Source organism: Carcharodon carcharias, chromosome 4 (assembly GCF_017639515.1).
Source record: "Carcharodon carcharias isolate sCarCar2 chromosome 4, sCarCar2.pri, whole genome shotgun sequence".
Classification (NCBI taxonomy): domain Eukaryota; kingdom Metazoa; phylum Chordata; class Chondrichthyes; order Lamniformes; family Lamnidae; genus Carcharodon; species Carcharodon carcharias.
In genome coordinates, this window is record NC_054470.1 from 53,455,907 (window position 1) to 53,478,828 (window position 22,922).

A 22,922-nucleotide genomic window follows, 5' to 3' on the forward strand; every position below is an offset into this window, starting at 1 on the left:
TATAGGTAATTTATTCAAAACTCAGTCCAAAGTCCCACTTGTGTCTCATCTTTTATGATTTTTGTTTCAGATAATCCAGATTCCACATTATACAGTTTTTCATGCATTTTTTTCTCTTCTAGTCTGTAGTCTGTCAGCTGGAAAATTTGGGACATTACTCAGTGGATCTTGGGATACAACTTCTAAAGTCTGGCTAAATGAGAAATGTTTGATGACTTTACAGGTATATCTTATTTTACATCCTTTTAACAAAAATTGAGTATATTCTCTTGCTGTGAAATTATTTTGAAATGTATTTTGCTTATAGGGTCATACAGCAGCAGTATGGGCAGTAAAGATACTACCTGAACAAGGTTTCATGCTGACAGGATCTGCTGACAAAACAATTAAGATGTGGAAAGCAGGCCGTTGTGAGCACACTTTTACGGGTATGCCTGTTTACGTTGGACAGATGCAATTCATAGTTCCGTGCATATCTCTTGTTGAAATAGAGTGAATTTTACTAACTGCCTCTGAATTCTAAAATCATAAAAAAGACCACTGATCCTTAAAATAACTTCTGTCTGCTAAAAATTAAGCATTTTATGATGTATTAATATTTCTAGATTAAAAGTATCACCACAGCAAGAAAAACCTCCAAGATCTTAGCTAAATTTTGTAAGTGTCCTTCTATAAATCAGAGAGTTGGATCCTTTTATCTTCTTTTAAAAATGGAGCAACATGGGGTAAATGCACTGTGAACTTTTGGGCCATACAACAAGAAATTTACAGGCTTGCTGCTAAGTTAATTAATCTTGGATGTATAAGAAGTGGATGTCCTGCATTGTCAACACAGCCTGACTTGGAGTTGAAGCTAGTTGAAATTAAGTGTGCATAATAAATGTTTCTATAAAACTGTGTCCCCAAGTAGATTTGCAGCTTTAATTTAACCATTCTCTTGGGTGATGATGGATTTCTTTCATAAAAATACCTTCCTATTTATGTAAGATTATCAGTGTTAAATTTGAGTCAAATGTTCAACGTACAGTTGATGTTCCAATTGGACAGAACAAAATGAATCCAAGCTGTCAAAATTAGACTATATGGTGAATTAAACATTACAGTATTCTTAGATCAGAACATATACTAATTGTCAGTAACAAGTCATTGAGGCCATAACAAAAGCAAGCAAAATACTAGAGTTTATTTCTAGAAGAATAAAACTGTAAAGTGAAGAAATTATGGAAAACTTTTATGGAACATTGGTTGGACCACACTTAGTGGCACTGGAGTGAATGCAAAAAAAATTGCATGAATGGTACCAGAACTATAAAGTTATCAGGAAAGGATGAAAAGGCTGGTCTCTTTTTCCCCAGACAAGAGAAAGCTGAGGGGTGACCTAATAGAGGTCTTTCAAACTATGAAAGGTTTTGACAGAGTAGACAGAATTTTTAGTTATGGGGACCAAGGAAACTAGAAACCATCAATTCAAGATAGTCACCAAAAACTAAGTAGCAAATTCAAAGGAAATCTCTTTACCCAGATAATGATGAGAACCTAGAACTCACTGCCACATGGTCAATAGAATTGATACATTAAAGGGAAAATGTAGATAAACATATGAGGAGAATGAAATGGAGGGTTATGCTGATAGGTGAGGATGCTTGGGAAGAACCTTGAGTGGCACATTAGTGCCACCATGGACAGGTTGGGCCAATTGGCCTGTTTTTGCACTGTTTCTTCTGACATACTTGCATGTTAAACCCACTTTTGATAAACTCCTCCAAGATGGTAATTGTTTTTCATTTTGATTTTGGGTTCCTGTTCAGATAGAGAACAAGCATGTTTTTTAGACTTTTATATGAGAGTTGATGGAAAGCATTTCTCAGTTATGTTTTTTTATATTAACTTTGACCTTTTTTAGGTCATAACGACTGTGTTAGAGGACTGGCCATTTTGAATGAATTAGAGTTCCTGTCTTGCAGTAACGATGCCACTATTCGCCGATGGCAAATCACTGGGCAATGTTTGCACATATATTATGGACATACAAATTATATCTATTGCTTATCAGTCTTCCCAAATGGAGAAGGTAAGTTTTTGTTTTAAAAGTAACTCCACAGCTGCCCTCATTTATGGTGCATTTGATGCACTTAAATTTAACTGGCCAGGCTGCAAGTATTTGCATGCATGGAATATATATTTGAAGTTATTAACAACTAAATGCTAAGCCTGCCCAGTTGAATTGGTGCCAAGATTTTTGCTTTTCAGATAACCTATTCTCAGGACCTACAAGTTCACATGTAACTTCCTTGCTAACAATATTCTTCTATTCTTCTCACACAAATATATACACTTGTATTATCTTGAATCCGTTCAATTATGTAAGTAACATTACTTTTGGAGAGGCAGTCTTAAATATAAAGGAGTGCCTATGTCATCAGATAAAGCATCCAAGCAAAGACTTTCAGGTAGTAGAACCTGATGTCACAAAGCCAGGAATGTTTATTTTAAATTAAATAAGCTGTTTGAATATTGGCTGTGTGGATAAAGTCATGTTACAATAGTGCACACTTAATGCTTGACTTCTGCACAATCCAGGACTAAATTAATCATATATACATATCCACACACTGACTACATAACGGTCAAGTACTATTGAATTGAAGTAATTTAATTCTTAGTACAGGATACTTCCATGTTTTGACAAAAATCACTTTAAACCAGACTAATGTATTGGCGATTCAAAAACTAAACTCTCCTGACCTAGACAATTTCTGCATAAATGGCAACATTCAAGAGTTGGGATGTGGCCTTTTGGTAGGTATATTGCAGATGCTGGACACTGAGGACTTAGCAGTCATCAGATGAGCTAGGGTTTAGGTACAGGCTGACCCATTTCTTAGCAGTAGATTAGCTTCGAAATTTTGTGGGAGGGTTAAGCAAGGAACCTTAAAAAAAGCCATTTATTTTAGTTAAAGAAAATTGACCATATACTACAGTGTATGAAATGCATGCTTCCCAGATGTAACCTATCCATAAACTAGTTTGATAGGAATTGTCTTTTACTGAATGCATCTGTAACTAAGTCTTGAGTATGGTATGCACTTCCTAGCAAGATTATCACTTTACTTCCTGTTATATTTTTGTCAAACCTTTAACGTTACTGTTTATAATCTGTAAAATTTACATCAACATTTTGTAATGACAAAATTATATGTCAATATACTGTAGCTGTAGACCACTGATTATTAAGTGTGATAGTAGGCAAAAGTAATGTCAGGATGGTACTACGCTGCTGCCTCTAATGCTGCATATCTTAGGTGCTGAAAAGGTGGAAATACAGGTGCAATGGAAGTAAAAGAAGAATTTAAACCTTATCAATTTTAAGCTTACACCCAGACATGATTGAAGTAGTGTGACATGACCTTTCTGTAAAAAAACAGGAAATGCATACTATATAAACTTTGCTTCATGTGTTACAACAACATCTTATGCAGTGCTGAAGATGTTCAAAAAATGATGCTATTTGCAGTTGCAAGGGGAACTGATTTATTTGTGATAGTCCTGGGATCGGAGTTGTAAAATGTACCACTAATTTGCCATCAAACAACTTTTACCTGATGATAAAAGTTAAAGTAACCCACGTTGTGGGTTCCTATATATGGATGCTCCACTTTATAAGGGTAGGAAGGTTATATCATGTAAATTGAATAGAATGTGGTTGTGTCCCACTTGAAGGCCACAAAGTGTAATTGCTTTGTGTTTTTCACGTGAAGAGCGACCACTTAAGAGATCAGCTTGCAGATGAGAGCCTGGATTGTTTTCATTTGCATTTCAGTTAACAAGCTGGAGATTGTTTGGAACTGGCGGCACTTTCAGATTGCTTTGCATCAATAAGAGAGCCTAGTTCTGGAGATAGAAATTGTAAATTATCATAAGAACGTAATAAGAACATCAGAATTAGGTGCAGGAGTAGGCCTCTTGAGCCTGCTCCATCATTCAATAAGATTATAGCAAATTTTCAACCTCAAATCCATTTTCCTGACTGATCCTTATATCCTTTTATTCACTTGAGAGTTGAATAGTTGTTTGATCTAAAACTTGAATGTACTCAATGACTGAGCATCTACAAACCTCTTGGTTAGAGAATTCCAAAGATTTAGCACCCTTTGAGTGAAAGGATTTCTCCTCATCTCAGTCTGAAGTGGCCAACTCCATATCCTGGAGCTATACCCTTTAGTTCAACAGCCTCCTAATCTTAACCCCGTCGAGCTCTCTCAAATTTTTTTTTTATGTTCAGTGAGATCACCTCCTTTTTCTAAACTCCAAAAACATTGGTCCATTCTACTCAATCTCTCCTCAGAGGACAATCCTTTCATCCCAAGAATCAATCTAGTGAACCTGTGTTGCACTCCCTCTAAGGCAAGTTTATTTAGATATGAAGACCAAAACTGTACACAGTATTCCAATTGTGATCTCACCAAAGCCCTGAATATTTGCAGCAAGACTTCCTTATTTTTGTAGTTCAATTCCCTTGCAGTAAAGGCCAACAAACTTTTTGCATTCCTAATTACTGTTCTTGTATTTTGACCTTTCTATCTGTCATGCACAAGGACAGTAAGAACTTAGCACGTGGGGGCAAAGAAGCCTTGCATAAGAAGTGGTCTTCTTAAGATGTGTAGCCATATGATAATCATAAAGGCACTATGCAGGGCAATAAACGGACCTTGCATTGCAAAGGGAAATTAGAGGGAACATTGCCATATCAAAGGTTATTGTGGAAAATAAAACCTCATGGTATAGGGGGTAACATATTGGCATGGATAGAAGATTGGCTGGCTAATAGGAAGAAGAGAGTTGGCATAAATGGGCCTTTTTCAGGTTGGCAAGATGTAACACGTGGTTTGCCACAGGGCTCAGTGCTGGGACCTCAGCTGTTTGCAATTTATTTAAATGACTTCAGTGAAGGGATGGATGGGATGGGTTGCCAAATTTGCTGATGACACAAAGATAGGTAGGAAAGTAGGTTGTGAAGAGGACATAAGGAGGCTACTAAAATATATAGATAGGTTAATTGAGTGGGCAAAGATCTGGCAAATGGAGTATAATGTGGGAAAATGTGAAATTATCCATTTTGACCGGAAGAGAAAGCCTATTACCTAAAATAGAAGCATATTATCTAAATGGTGAGAGATTGCAGAGCTCTGAGGTGCAGAGGGATCTGGGTGTCTTACTACATAAATCAGAAAAGGCTAGTACGCAGATACAACAAGTAATTAGGAAAGCTAATAGAATGTTATAATTTATTGCGAAGGGAATTGAATATAATAATAGGGAGGTTATGCTTCAGTTATACAGGGCACGAGTGAAACCACATCTGGAGTACTGGGTACACTATTGGTCACCTTATGTAAGGAAAGATGTAAATGTGTTGGAAGCAGTTCAGAGAAGGTTTTCAAGACTAATACCTGGAATGGGTGGGTTGTCTTATGAGGAAAGGTTGGAAAAGCTGGGCTTGTATCTGCTGGAGTTTAGAAGAGTAAGAGGCGATTTGATTGAAACATATAAGATCCTGAGGGGTCTTGACAAGGCGGATGTGGAGAGGATGTTTCCTCTTGTTGGAGAATCAAGAACCAGGGTCACTTTAAAATAAAGGGCTACCCATTTAAAACGGAGATGAGGCAAGAATTTTCCACTGAGGGTCGTGAGTTTTTGGAACACTCTTCCTGAAAAGGCAGTGGAGGCAGAGTCTTTCAATATTTTTAAGGCAGAGGTGGATAGATTCTTAGTAAGCAAGGGGGTGATAGGTTACCGGGGGTAGGCAGGATGCAGATTTAAGGTAACTATCATATCAGCTATGATCTTATTAAATGGTGGAGCAGGCTTGATGGGCTGAATGGCCTTGTTCGTATGTATATTCGTATGTTTAGGCAGTGAAAACAATCTTTTAATATCTGTTTTTTAAATATACTTTTCTCTAATTGTGATTTGGATTGGTCTCTTCCTTTCCTTCAGATTTTGTTACTACAGGGGAGGATCGCTCCTTAAGAATCTGGAAGGATTCAGAATGTACTCAAACCATCAGGCTTCCAGCTCAGTCTATCTGGTCCTGCTGTGTACTGGATAATGGTGATATTGTTGTAGGTTCAAGGTAAATTTGCTGTACAGCTATAAAGTCTCATTATTTATAATTTACTCTAAAACTCAGTCCTTCAAAGCTCTGTTCAATGGAATGTTAAAATTAAAAATTGGGTTGCTCTTGCTTTTAGGCCCTAGAATCTATCTTTTGTTTTCTTTCTTGCTGCTTTTCTTCTTGTCCCGTTCCCTCTCCCTATCTTTACTTCTGATTTCCATTGTGAAAAGCACTTTAAGACTTCATTGCCTCAGACAACAAAAGTACAGAGCTCACAATGTCAGATTTATATGTCCTGCTGAATATATTGGAACATTCAGGTGGCTGCAGATGAACTGAGCTAAATTGAGCACTATTTCCTGTTGAATGTTCTTATGCAGACATTTGAACCTAAACTCTTTATACCCTTTTGAGATTGCATTTGTGTTTGTACTGAATTGGACAATAAATGCAGATATTTGAGATTTCTTCCCTCCCCTTCTTTCTAAAACATGGGCTGTTTGTATATTCCATACTTATTCTTCGCATATGACTGACGAGTGTTGGTTTTATGCTTAAAAGAGCCTTTTACTTCCTAGCTGAGGCCAGGTACATTTCACATCAGTTTTAACTAAATCACTCAGCCCTATTGTCTTGTCTGATACGTTTCTGAAAGTAAAACAAAGCTGGTAAAGTAGCAAGAAAAATCCAGGTCATTGATTAAACTGAAACAAGAGTATGCAAGTTAAACCTTTTTCCAATCCTGCATAGCTGTTTCTTGACCTTACACTCTTTATAAATTCTGTATAGTTTTTTCCCCAATGTTTGGTAATTTCTGATCTGCTTGTACCTTTCACCTTTCCATGCTGTCCAGTACATCATTATCTTGTGTTGTACTTAGTATGATTTGGCCTTTGTCACATCACTTCTAGTTTGAGTTATGGAAATAAAAGGCCATTCCCATAAGCAGCCCAAGTCTCCAAATAACACAAATCTAAGTCTTATGCATGCAATGAATTGGATAACATAACACAGGAATCACAATTGCATTTCAGCTGTGATGTAATGCTTCTGCAGCCAAATGGGATGACTACCATACCCTCTTGTCAATTTTGGAAGGTAATAAATGCTGGCAATGCAGCCCACTACATTCAGACTAGAACTTACAGATTTATTGGCAAGATAATTCTACTGAAGCAGTAAGGCCCATCAAAGTACTGATGACTATAGATGCTTAAAAAGCAATAGATAAAGTCATCCAATATGTAGTTTGAAATATTTTCAGAATGCATTTCTGACATCCTGTTTATCTGTAAGATGTTTGGAAGGAACTGTCTTTTGGTGTAAAGTTTGCATGAAGGCAACACAATTCCTAAGACAGCCTTTGGCACTCAAGCACTTGTTTCGGGAAACTGGACTTAGACTCTGAGCTCACGTACTAAACTAATTTTATTTTTTAAAAAATCTCAGCTTTGTGAAAATTTATTTGACTAACAGCACAAAAATAATGATTTAATCTGAAATTTTAAGTTGCCAATTTAAGTTGACAAGAAAACTGGTGAGTACTAGACCATTAGATTTATGTGCAAATGACTTTAATAAGCGTAATTGCAAAACCTGGGAAAATTTATCAATCATCCAGTTATACCTGATTTACTTTCAAGCTCAGTTTAGATGATTTCAAACCTGTATGCTAAGTCCCTCAGGTCCCACTCACCCATCTCTCTTGTTTTGCTGATCTACATTGGCTCCCAGTCCAGCAATGCCTCGGTTTTAAAATTCTCATCCTTTGGTTCAAGCCTATCTGACTTTGCCCCTCCTTACCACTGTAATCTCCTACAACCCTCAGATCTCTGCACTGCTCAAATTATGGCTGCCTGCGCATTCCTGATTTCCTTTGCTCTGTCATTGGCACTCTTGCCTTCAGCTGCCTTGGCCCTAAACTCTGGAATTCTTTCCCTAAGCTCCTCTAGCTTTCTCTGTCTTCCTTTAAGGCCTTCTTCAAAGCCTATCTTTGCGATTTTGTCACTTGACCTTGGTGTCAAATTTTGTGTAGCTCTTTGTATCACTCTTTTGAACAGGCCTTGGGACATCTTGCTACATTTAAGGCACTGTATAAATGCAAGTTTTTGTTTTCAGATTACTTATGTTGCTTTGTTATGCTTATGATTTTTTTCTGCTGCAGTGATGGCATAATAAGAGTGTTCACAGAGGCCGAAGAGCGGACAGCCACTGCGGAAGAGATCCAAACTTTTGAGAATGAGTTGTCCAGTGCAACCATTGACCCTAAAACTGGAGATTTAGGGGATATAAATATTAATGAACTTCCAGGAAGAGAACATCTTGATGAACCTGGTATGTGAACGTCATTCCTCTTTAACACAACTAAGAATGGTTTTACATTGAGCTGAAGTATAAGTTTAGTAACGCTCCAAATTCTTATTTACAAAATGCAAAGATTATTATTCGTTTTACGTCAAATGCAAGTAATTTGTTTTTATTTGGAATAGTTTGAGATGAAATAGTGTTTATCCTATACTGATGATAGGTTTTACACCTGACAATGTGATAACATGTCCTTTATAGGCGATGACTGATTTGTGTATTTCCAGTCTTTTCCGTTTAGATGTGCAGCATTTACAATTTTTTCCTTCAATCTGTGAATTTATCTTCTTAACACGAGAGAATGATTTAACAGCAACAAAATGTGACGTTTAATTTGCAACTCTCATGAAGGCGCGCACATGCATGCACGAATGTTAACTTCACTGCAACATGTTATATGGAGTTGGGTGTTATTTATTGATAGTAGTCAGAATGCTGCTGAATAGAAGTAATGTTTTCTTAATATCTGGGTATATTGGATAATCACATGATTGGGTGATATCATTGATTTACTTGGAGCTCTTCGTCAGTTTGTATTGATGGTAACTGTACTTATTTACATCTACCATATCGCACCTGAGAATTATTCTGGAGATACTGAACATCAGTGAGGCAAAAATTGTAACTTCTTCAAATAGCTTATTAACCGTAAATATCTTTTATTGTTAAAAGTGTCAGTTGTGATACTTGGTAAAAGTTGGTAACGCTTTTGCCTCGGAATCTCAAGCTTTCAGGTCCAAGTCTCACTCCAGGACTTGTGCACAAAATTCAAGGCTGACACTCCAGTGCAGTTCTGAAGGGGTTCTGCATGTCAGAGGTACCATATTTCAGATGAGGCATTAAACCAAGGCCCTATCTGCCTATTCAGATGGATGTATAAGATCCCATGGCACTTTGTTGAAGAAGAGCAGGGAAGCTGTTCCCAGCACCTTAGCCAATATTTTTTCCCTCACTCAACATCACAAAAGCAGATTATATGGCCATGATCGTGTTGCTCTTTGTGGAAGTTTTTTGTGTGCAAATTGGCTGCAGCATTTTCTTTCATTGCAACAGTGACAATGCTTCAAAAGTTTATCCCTTATAATAATCTAACGAAAAAATCCCACAAATAATTTCTTCAATCTGCATTCCTCTTCATTCAATTTAGTGTACACAGTTGGGGATAACTGTGATTTAAAAATATGTAAACATTATATGATTTTGAAAACTTGTTCCTAAAATTAGTTACATGATGTTCGAAATGCATGTAAGAGGTTTTCCTCATATTGTCTTATTTATCTTTTTCTGGAGTCAGTATATTGAGCTGGATGTTGACCAGATTCTGAGTGTGAGAGAAACACATAATATTTGTCTTGCAGTTGTTTGGTAGTACAGAACTTAAGAGTATTGCTGAAAGAAGAGACATATGAACATACAAAATCGAAGCAGAAGTAGGCCATTTGTTCCCTCAAGCTTGCTCTGCCATTCAAAAAGGTCATAGCTGATCTATTTGTGTTCTACATTCCCACCTACCTCTGATAGACTTTGATTCCCTTGCTAACAAGGATCTATCTACCTCTGCCTTAAAAATATTCAGTGACCTCGCTTCCACTGTCTTTTGAGGCAAGGAGTTCCAAAGTTGCATAACCCTCTGAGAGAAAAAAAATTCTCCTCATCTCTGTTCTTTAAGGGCAACCCCTAATTTTAAAACAATGCCCCCTAGTTCTGGACTCACCCACAAGAGGGAACATTCTTTCCACGTCCACCATGTCAAGGCCACTCAGGATCTTATATACTTTAATCAAGTCACCTCTCATTCTTCTAAAATCCAGTGGAAACGGACCCAGCCTGTTCAAGCTATTCTCATAAGACAACACGATCATTCCAAGTGTCAATCTAGTAAACCTCCTCTGAACCTCCAACGCATTTACATTTTTCCTTAAATAAGGAGACCAAAACTGTGCACAGTATTTGAGATGCGGCCTCACCCAATGCCTTGTATAACTGAAGCATAACATCTTTACTTTTATGTCAGTTCCTTTTGTAATAAAGGACAGCATTCCATCTTCTTGATTACACGCTGTACTTGTGTGCTAACTTTGTGACTCATGCATGAGAACACCTACATCCCTCTGCACATCTGAATTTTGCAGTCATTTTCTATTTAAGTAATACTCAGCTTTTTTATTTTTTATGCCAAAGTGAACAACTTCACATTTTCCCACATTATACTTCATCTGCCAGATTTTTGCCCAGTCACTCAACTTATCTATGTCCGTCTGCACACTCCTTATGTCTTCTTCACAACATACTTTCCTATCTATCTTTATGTCGTCTGCAAATTTAGCTACCATGCCATCACTCCCTCATCTAAGTCATTGATGTAAATTGTAAAAAGCTGAGGCTCCAGCACAGACCCCTGCGGGACCCCACTAGTCACATCCTGCCAATCTGATAAAGACCTATTTATGCATACTCTCTGTTTTCTGCCAGCCAGCCAATCCTCTATCCAAGCTAATATGTTACCCCCTACACCATGAGCTTTTATTTTGCACAGTAAGCTTTGATGTGGCTTCTGGAAAACCAAGTACAGTACGTCTACAGGCTCCCCTTTGTCCACAGCGCAAGTTACTCCTTCAAAGAACTTTAATAAATTGGTTAAGCGTGATTTCCCTTTCACAAACCAATGCTGACTCTTCCTGATCAACTTGCGTTTTCCTTAGTGCCCAGCTATAACCTCTTTACTGATTGACTCTATAACACCTTCCCCACGACAGACGTCAAGCTAACTGGCCTATAGTTTCCTGTTTTCTGCCTCCCTCCCTTGAATAGTGGGATTATATTTTCTACTTTTTAATCTGATGGAACCTTTCCAGAATCTAGGGAATTTTTGGAAAATTAACACCAACACATCTACTACCTTTTAAGACCCTAGGATGAAGTCCACCTGGACCCAGAGACTTGTCAGCCCGCAGCTCCGTACCGCTTCCCTAGTGATTGTAATTTCACCAAGTCCCTCTCCCCCCTCTGCCTCCTGATTTATAGCTATTACTGGAATCTTATTTGTATCCTCTGTATTGAAGACAGAAACAAAATATTTGTTCATTTCATCTGTCATTTCCTTATTATCTACTATTAACTCCCCATTCTCACTTTCTAGAGGACCAACACTCACTTTAGCTACTCTCTTCCTGTTTAAATATCTGTAGAAACTCTTGCTATTCGTTTTTACATTTCTAGCCAGCTTCCCCTCATACTCTAATTTCCCCTCATTAACCTTTTAGTCATTCTCTGCCGTTCTTTATATTCTGACCTGCCACTCATCTTTACAGAGATATATACTTTTTCCTAAGTTTGATGCTTTCCTTAACTTAAGTTGACCATGGACGGTGGGTCCACCCTTTAGAATTTTCCCTTTATAGTTGGAATTGATATTATCCTGAGTATTTTGAAAAATCCCTTTAATTGTCTGCCACTGCTTCTCTATTGATCTATCTCGTAGCCTAGTATCCCAGTTAACATCAGCTAGCTCAGTTTTCATGCCCACGTAGTTGCCCTTATTTAAGTTCAAAATACTAGTCCTTGATCCACTCTTCTCCCTTTCTTACCAGATGTAAAATTCAATCATTTTGTGGTCACTGCTACCCAGGGGTGCATTTATCCTGAGCTCACATTTCACAATACGAAGTCTAATATAACCTGCTCTCTGGTTGGTTCCAGAACGTGCTGCTCTAAGAAACTATCTGGAAAGCATTCTATGAACCCCTCATCCAGGCTATTACTGCCAATTTGATTTTTCCAGTTTATATGTAAATTAAAATCACCCTTGATTAGTCCCGTCCCTTTATCACAAGCACCCTATATTTCTTGTATACTTTGTCCTAATTTTGTGGTCACTGTTAGGGGTCCTGTAGACCACTCCCACTAGTGACTTCTTTCCCCTCTATCCTTCATCCCCACCCAAACTGATTCTACATCCAGATCTTCTGAACTGAGGTCATCTCTAACAATTGCACAAATTCCATCTTTGATTAACAATGGTACCCTCCACCTTTTACCTAGCTTCCTATTCTTCTTGATGGTCATGTACCCCACAATATTCAGGACCCAATCCTTGTCATCCTGCAGCCATGTCTCCATAATAGTCATCAGATCATATTTATTTACTTCAGTGTGTGCTATCATTTGGTTATGAATGCTATGTACATTCAGATACAGAGCCTTTAGCTTTGTCTTTTTGTTATCTTTGTGACATCTAGTCTTGATTCTTGGTGAATTCTTAGATTTGTTTCTTCCTGTCCTTTCCTGCTACTCTCCAGCCCTCATTTACAATATTACTATTCTCCTCTCTTACCTTGCCTCTGCTCTTTGATACACCACATCTTTCCACATTTGATCCCTTGCCCCCACTATTTAGTTTAAAACCCTCTCTACTTCCCTAGTTATGCGATTTGCAAGAACACTGGTCCCAGCACAGTTCAGGTGCAGACCATCCTAACGGTACAGCCCCCACTTTCCATAGTACTGGTGTCAGTGCCCCACAAACCAGAACCCACTTCTCCCACACCTGTCTTTGAGCCACGTGTTCGTCTCTCTAATTTTATATACCCTATGCCAATTTGCACATGGTTCAGGTAATAATCCAGAGATTATAACCTTTGAGGTTCTGTTTTTCAATTTAGTACCGAGCTCCTCACACTCTCTTTGTAGACCTTTTCTCCTAGTTCTATCAATGTCATTGGCACCTACATGGACCACGACAACTGGATCCTCCCCCTCCCACTCCAAGTTGCTTTCCAGCCTTGAGCAGATGTCCCAAACCCTGCCACCATGCAGGCAACACAGCCGACCAGACTCTTGCTCTTTGCTACAGAGAGCAGTGTCGATCCCCTTCTCTCTACTGTTCCCTACTGCCACTGCATTCCTTTGTCCTCCCCCCACCTGAATGGCTTTCTGTACCACGGTGCCATGATCAGTTTTCTCATCTGACCTGCAGTCCCCGCTCTCATCCAAACAAGCTGAGAGAACCTCAAACCTATTGGATAATTGCAGTCCTGCCCTCTGGGTCTCCTTACCTACCTCACTCACAGTCACATCCTCCTGTCCCTGACCACTGACCAAATCAAAAGACCTAATCCCTAGTGGTGTGACTACCTCCTGGTACAAAGCATTCAGATTACTTTCCCCTGCCCCTGATGTGTTGCAGAGTCTGCAGCTCAGCCTCCTGCTCAATGACTCTTGAGTCGAAACTCCTCGAGCCATAAACACTTAGTGTAGATGTGGTTGTCCAGGAGTTCCCACGTGCTGCAGCCTTGATACATCATCTGTCTTGTAATGTGTTTTAAATAATTAATTATATTATTCACTTATGTATGTTTTTTAAAATATATTTTATTAGCTTTACCACCACCTCCCCCCATTCCCCCTTTCCCTCTCCTCCCCACCGTCTCCCCCGCCGTTCCTTAACCCCACCCCGTTCCCATCTGTCCGTTCCCCCGTTCCTCACCCCCTTCCCCCCCATTCCTCGCCCCCTTCCCCCCCTCCCTCCCTCTAGCTCAATGCCATATTCCCACTTTCTCTCCTTGATGCCCCTAATATCCAAAAAATTATCAATTTCTTCCCTGATTGTACCCAAGGCCGCCACTGTCTTCTGTGGTAGAGAGTTCCACAGGTTGACCATCCCCTGATGAAGAAGTTTTTCCTCATCTCAGTCCTAAATGGCTTCCCCTCTATCCTGAGACTGTGGCCCCTGGTTCTAGACTCCCCAACCAGGGGAAACATTCCTGCATCTAATTTGTCTAGTCCTGTTCGAATTTTACGCATTTCAATCAGATCCTCTCTCATTCTTCTAAACTCTCGTGAATACAGACCCAGTCGAACCAATCTCTCCTCATACGACAGTACTGCCATCCACGGTATCAGCCTAGTGAACCTTCGCTGCATTCCCTCTATGGCAAGCATATCCTTTCTTAGGTAGGGAGACCAAAACTGCACACAATACTTCAGGTGTGGTCTCACCAGGCCTTGTATAATTGCAGTAAGGCATCACTACTTCTGAACTCAAAATCTCTTGCAATGAAGGCCAACATACCATTTTCCTTCCCAATTGTTTGCTGCACCTGCCTGTTTACTTTCATTGACTGGTACAAGGTCACCCAGATCCCTTTGTATGTCCACATTTCCCAATATATAATACTCTGCCTTTCTGTTTTTCACAACGAAGCATATAACTTCACATTTATCCATGTTATACTGCATCTTCCATGTGTTTGCCCACACACACAACTTGTCTAAATCGCATGAAGCCTCCTTGCATGCTCCTCACAACTCACAAGCCTGCCCAGTTTTGTGTCGTCAGCAAACTTGGAAATAGTGCATTTATATATTCAAGTCATTCAAGTCATTTATATATATATATATATATATATATATATATCATGAATAGCTGGGTCCCAAGCACTGATCCCTGCAGCACACCACTAGTCACGGCCTGCCATCCGGAAAAGACCCATTTATTCCCAATCTCTTGTTTCCGGTCTGTCAACCAATTCTCAGTCTATGCCAGTATATTGCGCCCGATCCCATGTGCTTTAATTTTGCCCACTAGCCTCTTATGTGGGACCTTATCAAAAGCCTTCTTGAAATCCAAATACACCACATCCACTGGTTCTCCCTTATCTATTCTACTAGTTGCATCCTCAAAAAAAAACACCAGTAGATTAGTTAAACATGATTTCCCTTTCTTAAACTCATGCTGACTTTGGCTAATCCTGTTAACGCTTTCCAAGTTTTCTGTTACCACGTCTTTTATAATAGACTTTAGCATTTTCCCCACTACTGATGTTAGGCTAACTGGTCTGTAATTCTCTGTTTTTCCTCTCCCTCCTTTTTTAAATAGTTGGGTTACATTTGCCACCGTCCAATCTGCATGAACTGTTCCAGAGTCTATAGAATTTTGGAAGATAATCACCAATGCATTCAATATTTCCAGGGCCACTTCCTTTAGTACCCTGGGATGTAGATTATCAGGCCCTGTGGATTTTTCAGCCTTTAACCCCAGTAATTTTTCTAGCACCTTGTTTTTTAGTAATACTGATTTTCTTCAGTTCCTCCCTCTCACTCAACCCTTGGTTCCCTAACATTTCTGGAAATTTATTTGTGTCCCCTTTTGTGAAGACAGAACCAAAGTATGTGTTCAATCCTTCCACCATTTCTTTGTTCCCCATTATAATTTCCCCTGTTTCTGACTGTAAGGGACCTACATTTGTCTTTGCTAATCTTTTTCTCTTCACATATTTATAGAAGCTTTTACAGTAAGTTTTTATGTTCCCTGCAAGTTTACTCTCGTACTCCATTTTCTCCTTCCTGGTCAATCTTTTTGTCCACTTTTGCTGAATTCTAAACTGCTCCCAATCCTCAGGCTTGCTGCTTTTTCTGGCAATTTTATATGTCGTTTCTTTGGATCTAATACTATCCCTAATTTCTTTTGTGATCCATGGTTGAGCTACCTTTCCTGATTTATTTTTGCGCCAGACAGGAATGAATAATTAGATAAAAACAAAAAACTGCGGATACTGGAAATCCAAAACAAAAACAGAATTACCTGGAAAAACTCAGCAGGTCTGGCAGCATCGGCGGAGAAGAAAAGAGTTGACGTTTCGAGTCCACATGACCCTTCAGCAGAACCGATTCAGCTTCTTCACTCTCCATCTTAATGGACAATTCTATCATTTTATGGTCGCTCTTCCCCAAGGGACCCCGCACAACAAGATTGTTAATTAATCCTTTCTCATTGCACAACACCCAGTCTAGGATAGCCTGCTCTCTAGTTGGTTCCACAATGTATTGGTCTCAAAAACCATCATGTACACACTCCAGGAAATCCTTCTCCATAGTATTATTGCTAGTTTGCTTTGTCCAATTTATATGTAGATTAAAGTCACCAATGATTACAGTTGTACCCTTATTGCACGCATCTCTAATTTCCTGTTTAATGTCTTCCCTTGCATCTTTGCTACTGTTTGGGGCCTATAGATAACCCCCATCAACATTTTCTGCCCCTTGGTGTTTCTTATCTCCATCCAAACAGATTCCACATTATGATTTTCCAAGCCAATATCCTTCCTCACTATTGCATTGATTTCCTCCTTTACTAACAGTCTACCACATCTCATTTCCCTATTTGTCTGTCCTTCCTAAATATTGAATACCCCTAAATGTTCAGTTCTCATCCTTGGTCACCTTGCTGCCATGTCTCTGTAATTGCAACCATATCATAACCATTTATATCTATTTGTGCTGTTAATTCATATACCCTATTGCGAATGTCCGCGCATTAAGATACAATGCCTTTAGATTTATCTTTTTAATCTAGTTAGTCATCTTAACTTTATTTTGCACTATGACCCCATTTGTTTTTCACCCTTGTTTTTTCTGCCTTCCATTTTTCCTTCTTACTTTTCTGTCTTTCGTTTCTATCCTTGTTTCCCCCTCCTCTGTCTCCCTGCTCAGGTTTCCATCCCCCTGCTATTCTAGTTTAAACCGTCCCCAACAGCACTAGCAAACACCTCCCCCCCCAAGGACATTGGTCCTGGTCCTGCCCAAGTCCAGTTTGTACTGGTCCCACCTTCCCCAGAACAGGTCCCAATGTCCCAGGAATCTGAATCCCTCCCCTCTACACCATTTCTTCAGCCACGTATTCATCTGATAAATCCTGCTATTTCTGCTCTTGCTAGCACGTGGCACTGGTAATAATCCTGAGATTACTACCTTTGAGGTCCTACTTTTTAATTTACGTCCTAACTCCCTATATTCAGCTTGTAGGATCTCATCCCTTCTTTTTGCCTATGTTGTTGGTATCAATATGTACCATGACCACTGGCTGTTTGCCCTCAGTCTTCAGAATGCTCTCACTACGGTAGCATAGTGATAAAGTTACTGGGCCAGTAACCCTGAGGCCCAGAATAATGCTTTGGAGACATGAGTTCAAATCCCATCACGATAACTGGGGGAATTTAAATTCAAGTAATTAGTAAATCTGATGTGAAATACTGGTCTTGTTAATAATGATCACAAAACTATTGTATTGTTGTACAAACTCATCTGGTTCACTAATGTCCTCCTTTGTGGGAGGAAATCTATCGTCCTTACCCCGTTCTGTCTAACTGTGACTCCAGATCCACAGCGATGTGGTTGACTCTTAACTGTCCTCTAAAATGGCCTGGGAAGCCGTTCAGTTGTATCAAAACGCTATAGGACAAAGCACTTAGAGATTACCTACCAAATGGACTGCAGCAATTCAAGAAGCTTACTACTACTATCTCAATGATATTTGGGCAAGAACAAAAAAAATGAACTGAAGGTACTTCTGTGGAGTGTATGTGTGTAAATATGAGAATTGAGGGCTTTACTGTCGAACTATAATGCTCAAAAGCAACTAGAAAGCTTATGCTAAAGACATAAACTAAGAAATGGGCATAGAAAAAATCAAATATTCTTTTGTAGCATTTTATACAATCTAAACCAAATAAGATTTTTTTTTGTGTCACTGAAAAGTGATATTTACATCAGGTTCAGGAAGGGTTGTTTTGACCCATAACTCCGACATTTTGCTGGACATCAGTCAAATAGCTAGGGTTAAGCTGCCAGCCAGGTCTAAATTGCGATCTCGTTGGGAATTTACAGTGACATTAGTTGCAGCAAGAAATACAAATCCACCTTTGGAATTATGGGGTAGTTAAAATGATTTTGTGTGTGTATATATGGAAATAGAATCATAGGACAGAGTTTTATGCTCCTGGGGTGGGTTGGCAGGCAGGCTACAGGTGTAAAATTGGGTGTAATACCAAGGGCACTGTTCTGGCAATCACTTGCCTACTTCTGACCCACTGCAATTTTTGCATGCACTGGTGGAGGCATCGTGCGGCCATTGGCCCTTGGGCCATTGGACGCCTTAAGGTGACCAATTAATGGCTACTTAAGGACCCCTTCCTGCCGAGCTACAATTTTTCCTGTGGGAGGCAGAAGAGGGAGCCAAGTTTGAATCCTGCCAGGTCTCACTCCCTTGGTGGTTGTGGAGGGGTGGGTTCCTCCTTTACTTGTCCCATGGCCCATTGGAGGCCTTCCCGTACCCTCCCACCAACATGGTCTGCCCCTCTGCCGCCTCCCCACCCCCGCCGAAAACCCCCAATTACTTTGCTGTCTAGCTCCAGCGGTGATATTTGTTGGGGACTGGGTACAGTTTCAGCAGTGGCCTCAATTCCCTGTGGTCCTGCTGGGCCCAGAGAGGTACCCAGTCATCTGATCGGCCTGCAACTCTCAGAGGCGGGATTTCTTCCCCAGATGGGGGCAAAAGCCTCATACTGAGCTAGTTAACACCCTTCCGAATGTTAAGTGGATGCAGGGCAGCCTACTGGAGTGGGGCAGGCTCTCCATTGACATTTTTGTCAGAGTGGGGCAGGAAACCCACGAACTGTAAAATCCTGCCCATAGAAATTTACAGCACAGAATGAGGACATTTGGCCCATTGAGTCTGTGCAAGCCAAAATCAAACTAATCCAGTCAAATTCAATCTTCCTGTTCTTTGTCTGCACTTTTAGGGGTTACAGCACTTCAGTTGCATATCCAAGAACATTTTAAATGTGATGAGGGTTTCCACTGTTACCACCTTTTCAGGCAGAGTTCCAAACACCTGCCGCCATCTTGGTGAAAAATTTTTCAACTCCTCTCTAATACTTCCACTAATTACTTCAGCCTGTGCCCTCTGGTTACTGACTTCTCTGCTAAAGGAAATAGAATGGATAGGAATAACCCTCATAATTTTATACCCCTTGATTAAATCTCCTTTCCGCTGCCTCTGTTCCAGAGAAGAAAGCCAATTTCTGTAAATAATTGTGAAAAGGAGTAATATTTTGTAAAAGGAAAATAAACAGTATTGTGGAAATGGGTGCAGTAGACTGAATGGTAATCTCTTGAAATTTCTACAACTAAGCAAGTTTTAAGGATCATTAAAATCTGTTTTTAACTGATACTTTATCAACATAAATTTACACTTTTTGAGTTAGTGGATTGGTAAAGGTGTATGTTTTAAACTTAATGAAAAATCTGACTCCCCTTGCTTCTCGCAGCAGAACTTTTTGCATCTTTGAGCCAAATGTGTAGCAAGAAGGGTTGAAGGGAGAAAATGTTACTTTGAATTTTTATGTGATCTTCACCCAGGCAAATTCTACTGCTTTTGCGACCAAAGCTGTACATTAGCTTTCTGGAGAAATCTTGAAGATGTGTATTAGGGAGTAGGAAGAAATGCATAGGTCTCTTAAATTTGTTGTGTTCCCTGACTGCTATTGGCAGAAAAAAAAATCACTGACAAATGTGTGTTGGAGAACAAGGAGAATTTTGAAGTTAGGTTTTTAAAAAAAATCAAAGCGTGACAGATTGTGGGACTATATTGCATTAGGTTCCCAACACCTACCAGATTGTGCAACTGGTCTCCTGAGCACTGCAGTTGATGAATTGGGAGAAACAGTCCTCGTTTTCATGGTTCAAACATGTACACACCCTAACTGTTGTGGCTTGCAACCAAACTGAGCCCAGCTGGTATCCTGCGCCATCCAGAGTGCATCACTTCATTGCCTGTTGTGACGATGATGGCCTTGGTCAATGAAAATTGCCTAGAAACTCCCAAGTCCTGAGAGAGAAATAAACTGGTGGAGGAGGAGAGAGAGAGAAACACAAATTCAGGTGAGAGAGAGAAAAAAAGACACAAACTGAGGAAGGAGGGAGAGAGAAAGAAAACAAACAGGATTGAGTTAGAGAGGGAAACGCAAATGGGGAGTTGGAAGAGAGGGCAATGCAAATGGGGAGCAGGGGAGAGGGAGAGAAACATATAGTGAGGGGAGAGACCACAAGGGAAACACAGATGGGGGAGGGAGAGAAAAAACAAGGGAAATGCATACTGGAGTAAGGGAGAGTTCTGTCGGCCTGTTATGTGTTCTGTTGTATAATGTGTTTTCTTAGAGGAGCTGAGTAGCTTTGGTGCTTCTCGCTGAAGACTCAGCCTCGCCTCCCCGAAGCTGGGCTTCATAAGTAGAGTTGGGAGTCAGTTAATTGAACTAAGTTTGGATTTAGTTTAATTTATCTTTTTATAATTTCTCATAAAAGTAATAAAACTGTAATGAAAACTTTGGAGGTTATTTACATCAATAAATTTGATGATTTTAATGCTATTTACTTGATTTTCTCATTATGATTGAAACTGTAGAAATGTCAGAAGAAATTTTTATTTAAACATTTCTTTTATGTGTTCTTAGTCTTATAGTGAGATAAACAACAATTTGTAAACCAAAGTCAAACATTTTATTTGGAGCTTAGTGGTGAACTCCAACTGTTCAAATCCATGAATTTCATTCAGGTCAACAAAGTTGTGCTTACTACATTCCTTTTTTCTTAAAGAAAACATCTTAGTGGAATTCAATGTAAGGGGAGAAAAATCTCTTATCTAGATGGGATTGGCTGGCTTACTCTGAGTTCCCAAAGCCAGAGGTTGAACACACAAACTTTGCACAAGGCTATTTAAAAATTGCCTTGTATTTTCTGATCAGCCTAATGCCACTGTGTTAAGCCAATGTTGTACATAAGTACGAGGTCAAGTTTCAGTTGCAGTATTCAATATTTGAACTTAATTAAGGTTTCTTTTTTTTTTGTTTTCTTTCAGGCACAAGGGAAGGCCAGACACGGCTGATCAGAGTTGGAGATTCTGTTCACGCTTATCAGTGGAGCGTTGTTGACGGACGATGGCTAAAGATTGGTGATGTGGTGGGTTCATCAGGAGGAACCCAGAAAGCCTCAGGCAAAGTTCTTTACGAAGGCAAAGTATGTTTCAGAATGACAAAGAAATGTAATCTACACTGCCACGATCTGTAATTTTACCTTTGTTTTCACAAAATAGAAAATTGGACTGTCTCTAATCCGGGCTGAAAACTTAATTTAGTGGTATCCAAAAATAATGTTCTCTAATCATGTCTATTAGCTATAATATAAATTCACTTGTGAATATTTAACAAATGAAAATTTGTGAAGTTTCACTTGTTTCATAAAGGAGGTCAAAATATGCCTGGATGAGTGTAGCTCAAGAAGCTCGACACCATCCAGGACAAAGTAGCCCACTTGATTGGCGCTCCAGCCACCACCTTAAACATTCACTGTCACCACCACTGATGCACAGTGTCAGCAGTGTGTACCATTTACAAGATGTATTGCGGGAGTTCACCAAAGCCTCTTTGACAGTACCTTCCAAACTCGTAACCTAGAAGGGCAGCAAGTTCCCCTCCAAGCCACACACCATCCTGACTTGGAATTATATCGCTGTTCCTTCACTGCAGCTGGCTCAAAATCCTGGAACTCCCCTCCTAACACCATTGTGTGTGTGTACCTACACCACATGGACTGCAGCAGCTCAGGAAGACAGCTCAGCACCTTCATTCTCGAGGACAGTTAGAGATGGGCAACAAATGCTGGCCAAGCCAAAGTCAGCCACACCCTGTGAAAGAAAAGTAAACTTAAAATAAAATGCCATCCGTATGGGTTTCTGCCATCTCTATTTATCTAGCTCCTGGAGCATTCATAACTGGTCTCTGCTAACCTTATATTTGGTTTTTGCTGCCATGTCACCATTTCAGATTGCAAAAATAGAAATCAACCTTAAGTTCCAATAAACTTCACCTTCAGCATCTAAAGCCAAATAAGAAACACATTTAACAAGAGCTTAGTACTAGAAAGCATAACAGCTCATTGTGCACTTTCACACCTGCTGCCTGGCATGGCATCCCACCCAACCACTGTTCCTCAGCCTATCCTGCTTGCAAATGCACTTTCAACATACGTGTGTATCCCTGTGATTGGCTCCCCGATCCCACCAGCCTAACCAGTTCCACATCTGAGTAACATGGTGGGAAATCCAATATAATGTGTCCAACAGATCAATGTGATGCATCTAGTGTGTGGTTGAATAGAGTACTTTCAGCTTTTATGTTCTAGTTTACTTCTCATTTTCAGCCTACACCACTGGCTAGCAGCAATACGAAAAAGAGACCCAGGTGTGTAAGCCTGTCCCTGTCTGCACAGACTCTCCATCGGCAGGTCTTCAGCTGTACCTCTTTTGGGTGACGCACGGAAACTGGGACCCTTGTGCCCCCAGGCTAAAGCTTTAGAAGAAGTTTGGCCCCCGAGACATGGAGTGTGCAAGCCTACCTGCATGTGGCACTCGTGAACCAAACTCCCAGCTATGGGCGAATAGCTTCACTGCCTTGTGGATATCTCAGGAGAGTTGTAGGCTAGTGGAGTAAACTGTTAAAAAATCTGGATTGGAGCCCAAAGGCAAGTTGATGTCTAAATATGTCATCCTTCCAGCAACTCCTGCAATCCAGCCAGTGCCAAACATAGTGCTTTGCATTCCTTTGGATTCAGC

General features: G+C 39.9%; 1 protein-coding gene across 5 annotated transcripts in view; it reads left to right on the forward strand.

The window, feature by feature from the left end:
* Positions 1 to 22,922, forward strand: part of plaa (phospholipase A2-activating protein) — a 56,038-nt gene that overhangs the window by 14,248 nt on the left and 18,868 nt on the right. For 4 of the 5 annotated variants that reach the window (XM_041185849.1, XM_041185850.1, XM_041185853.1 and 1 more), the window contains 6 exons: positions 123 to 223; positions 308 to 428; positions 1,904 to 2,071; positions 5,998 to 6,133; positions 8,280 to 8,449; positions 21,171 to 21,328. In XM_041185849.1, coding sequence (XP_041041783.1) covers positions 123 to 223; positions 308 to 428; positions 1,904 to 2,071; positions 5,998 to 6,133; positions 8,280 to 8,449; positions 21,171 to 21,328 — 854 coding nt within the window. The remainder of the gene's footprint in view (positions 1 to 122; positions 224 to 307; positions 429 to 1,903; positions 2,072 to 5,997; positions 6,134 to 8,279; positions 8,450 to 21,170; positions 21,329 to 22,922) is intronic. The other variant, XM_041185851.1, reaches the window with a different exon arrangement.